This window comes from Quercus suber, unplaced genomic scaffold (assembly GCF_002906115.3).
Source record: "Quercus suber isolate HL8 unplaced genomic scaffold, Cork oak 2.0 scaffold_651, whole genome shotgun sequence".
Lineage (NCBI taxonomy): Eukaryota > Viridiplantae > Streptophyta > Magnoliopsida > Fagales > Fagaceae > Quercus > Quercus suber.
This window is the reverse complement of record NW_027070092.1, coordinates 201,315-204,796: the sequence shown is the minus strand read 5'-3', so window position 1 is coordinate 204,796 and position 3,482 is coordinate 201,315. Positions and strand designations below refer to the sequence as shown.

Genomic DNA, 3,482 nt, shown 5'->3' with positions numbered 1-3,482 from the left:
TCTTTGCAGTTTAAACACCTTAGTGCGATCCTTGACCCCGTATTGAGATAGACCAGTCTCTATCTTTAAATGCGCTACTATATTTTGATGGTAGCAACTATTCCTTTTGGAAAGTCAGGATTAGGGTATTTTTGTGTTCAATGGATGAAACTGTTTGGGATGCGGTGGATATTGAATGTACTAGGCTGGAGGCTACCAAATCCATGTGGGATAAGGCAACCCTCGTGGCGTCTAATGCAAATAGCAAAGCACTTAACGCTATTTTTTATGGTGTATCTCCAAATGAGTTCCACAGGATATCTCACATCTTTATTGCTAAGGAGGCATGGCAAATATTGGAGACCACGTATGAAGGAACAAAGAAAGTGAAAGACACTAAGTTGTAGATGCTGACCACTCAGTTTGAGGAGCTGAAAATGAGTGGGGACGAGTCATTTGACTCTTCCTATAGCAAGCTGAATGAGATGGTCATTGGCAAGTTCAACTTGGGTGAGAAAACGGAGGACTCAAAGATAGTAAGGAAAATCCTTTGATCATTGCCGGAGAGCTTCCGTGCAAAAGTTACAGCAATTGAAAAGAGTAAGGATCTTGATAATATCAATATTCAAGAACTAATTGGCTCACTTCAAACATATGAGCTGTCATTGCCATCACAAAGGATGAGCAAATCTCTTGCTCTTAAAACAATTAATGAAAGGGAGGAAGCTCACGACTCATTGGATGAGGATGTTGTCGATAAAGATGTGGCATATCTTGTGAAGAATTTGTAAAAGTTCTTGAAGTTCAAGAAAAATGGAAATTTTTCTGAGAAGAAAAATTCCCAAATTTCGGAAAGGAGAAGGATTTCAAGAGGAAAGATGGGAAGGACTCTCAATCATCTCAAGGAGTCAAGTGCTTTGAATGCAACGGACATGGACATTTCAAGAAAGAGTGTCCCAATTATTTGAAAGCGAAGGGCAAGGTGTATGCCACTACACTTAGTGATTCTGACTCCTCTAATTCAGATTCAGATGAAAGCTGTGATGAAGAGGGAAACTTCTCTGCATTCATGACCATTGCTCCAGTAGATTCTTCGAATGATTTGGGTGCACTAGTGAAAGAGCTTGGTGAGCACTCTAAATTGGAGTCAATTGGGATAGTTGAGGAATCTGAAAATGAGGAAGATGAAGTAGTAGTGGGACTGCAAGAGACCTACAATTCCCTCCTTGAGAATACCGATGAATATGTAAAAATGGCTAACACAGCCATTAAAAAGATGAAGAGAGCAGAGGAAGATTATAGAAGTCTTCTAGTACAATACAAGGAGATCAAATGTGAAATGGAGATGCTGAATGGAAAGCTGACTGAAGCCTACTCAAAGATAAAATTTCTTGAACTAGAGGTAGTTCAAGCCAATGCTAAGGTAGAGCGAGTTTCCTCCAAGAAGCTTGATGAAGTACTTGCTCATCAAAAGCCTTTCTCTGACAAAAGTGCATTGGGATACATAGATGAGAGCAGTTCAACTGCCAATATATCCAAGGAAATGAATTTTGTGAAAGCTAAAGAACCGATGGTAGATACCACGAATGCTGAGAAAGTGAAGCCGAAGAAGAAGAAGTATGCAACTGACCAAAGGTTTATGACAAAGCCTCCTAAACAATCAGTGGTCAAACCTAAGGGTAATGGGAAATCACTCCCAAAGTCACAAAGAGGTCCGAGAACTCAACACTTCTACCATCATTGTGGACTTCAAGGACACACCAGACCAAACTATCATAAGCTAAGAGCAATGAAAAATGCAAGTGATCAAAGGTCAAGAGGACCAAGAAATGACAAAAGGATTTAGGCTGTTGAGCAATCAAGAGGTCAAGATGGTGATTTCGAAATGATGGATGTGATGAAAATGATTGGTGCATTCACCACCTGTTTGGAAAGCTTCACTAGAAGGTTTGAAAGCACTAACACTCGTACCCAATCCTATAGGGATATCACCCCAAACACACGTGACGTGTGGGTGAAGAAGGGTACTCATGCATAAGCATTACAACATGTCCATGCATTAATTCTTCCTATGTTTTGTGACTTTGTTTGGTTATGATGCTAGCTTGATTTGAGTATTTGTGTTTATTTAATTGCATTTGTTTCAAAATGTTTTCACATTGTTGCTTTTTATCAATCTTTTCTTGCTTTTATGTCAAAAATCCAAAAACACATGAAAAGTTGAAAATCCAAAAATACATAAAAAGTAGAAAATCCAAAAAGTTTGATCGACATTATTGTGTTTTGTCACAGGCAGGTTTTGCCTTGTACCTTTGTACTTATGGCTTTGTGCATTTTTGAGCGTAGCTTGTTCTTTATGCACTCATATCATTGTGGGAAAAATCTGGACATCTATGTGACTGTTGTAAATCGATCTTCAAACTTGTCATGAATGATTAGTCAATGGATTTGTTGATCTTGAGACGCGTATAGACTTATGCCTATATATCTTCCCACTCTTTATTTTATTGTTTTTGATTAAAGAGCTCAACAAATGTAAATCTCCAAATGAAAAGAGATAATGAGCTGCAAAAGCCTATTGCACATACTAGTATTTGACTAGAAAAAAGGGAAAGTGACTTGAAATAAAATGTATGATGCCCAAAAAGCCAAAGGCTAACTCATCAAATTGAAATATCAAAAATTTCAGGCATTGATCTCACAATAAGATGTATTGATTCAAAAAGATCAAATGATTTGATATATATGAAGCCAAACGAAAAGTTTCAAAGTTATGTTATCAAGTTTATGTAGGAGGTCATATATGCATATTTCTATAATTGAGATGGGTCACTCTATCTAGTGCTAGTTGTGTATGCCTTGGTTGAATTGATCATTGAAGCTTCACATTAGAGTAAGGACTATCTCATTTTTTATACCCACACACATCACACAGGTCTGTGTTCAATGAATGCCTTATTCATTTGTGTGATTGTACTTGATAAAATGTGTTTCACATGCTCAATTTTTGTTGATCAAACACAAAAAGATTTTTGAGTGTTTTAGTTGTTTTGGGAAAGTATTTTGTTTTTACAAAAATTGTCAAAATTTTCAACAAAAAAAAAAAAACTATGTTGCCCTGTTTTAGTCCAGTCGCATGCCCCCCCAATCGTAAGCATTACTCAAAAGGTTTTCACAACTCACTGCCGGGTCAAAGTCCCAGTCGCGAAAAATAATTATAAATTTTTCAAAATTTCTAGGTATTTAGATTTCTCGCGACTCTGTTTGGTGACTTGTTCGCAAGTAGAAGCTCCAATTGCAAGGTTACTCAAAAGTTTTCACGGCTCCCTTCGCGACTTCCTTGCGAGTGGACCTTCCAGTTGCGAAAAACACTTAGAAATTTTTTTCAAAATTTTTGTTCTAAGTGTTCTGGTGACTTGCCCTGGCGACTTGTTCGCGACTTGGTTCAGTTGCGAAAATCACGTGTTTTGCGCTTTAAGGGGAGTTTTCAAAACTTTTCAATT

The 3,482-nt window shown here is 37.6% G+C and overlaps 1 protein-coding gene across 1 annotated transcript; it reads left to right on the top strand.

Moving 5' to 3' along the window:
• Positions 1-386: 386 nt before the first annotated feature.
• LOC112036478 (uncharacterized) lies at positions 387-1,825 on the top strand. Its single transcript, XM_065765763.1, has 2 exons — positions 387-489; positions 813-1,825. The coding sequence occupies exons 1-2, from the start codon at positions 387-389 to the stop codon at positions 1,823-1,825; spliced, it is 1,116 nt and encodes a 371-aa protein (XP_065621835.1).
• The last annotated feature ends 1,657 nt before the right edge of the window (positions 1,826-3,482 follow it).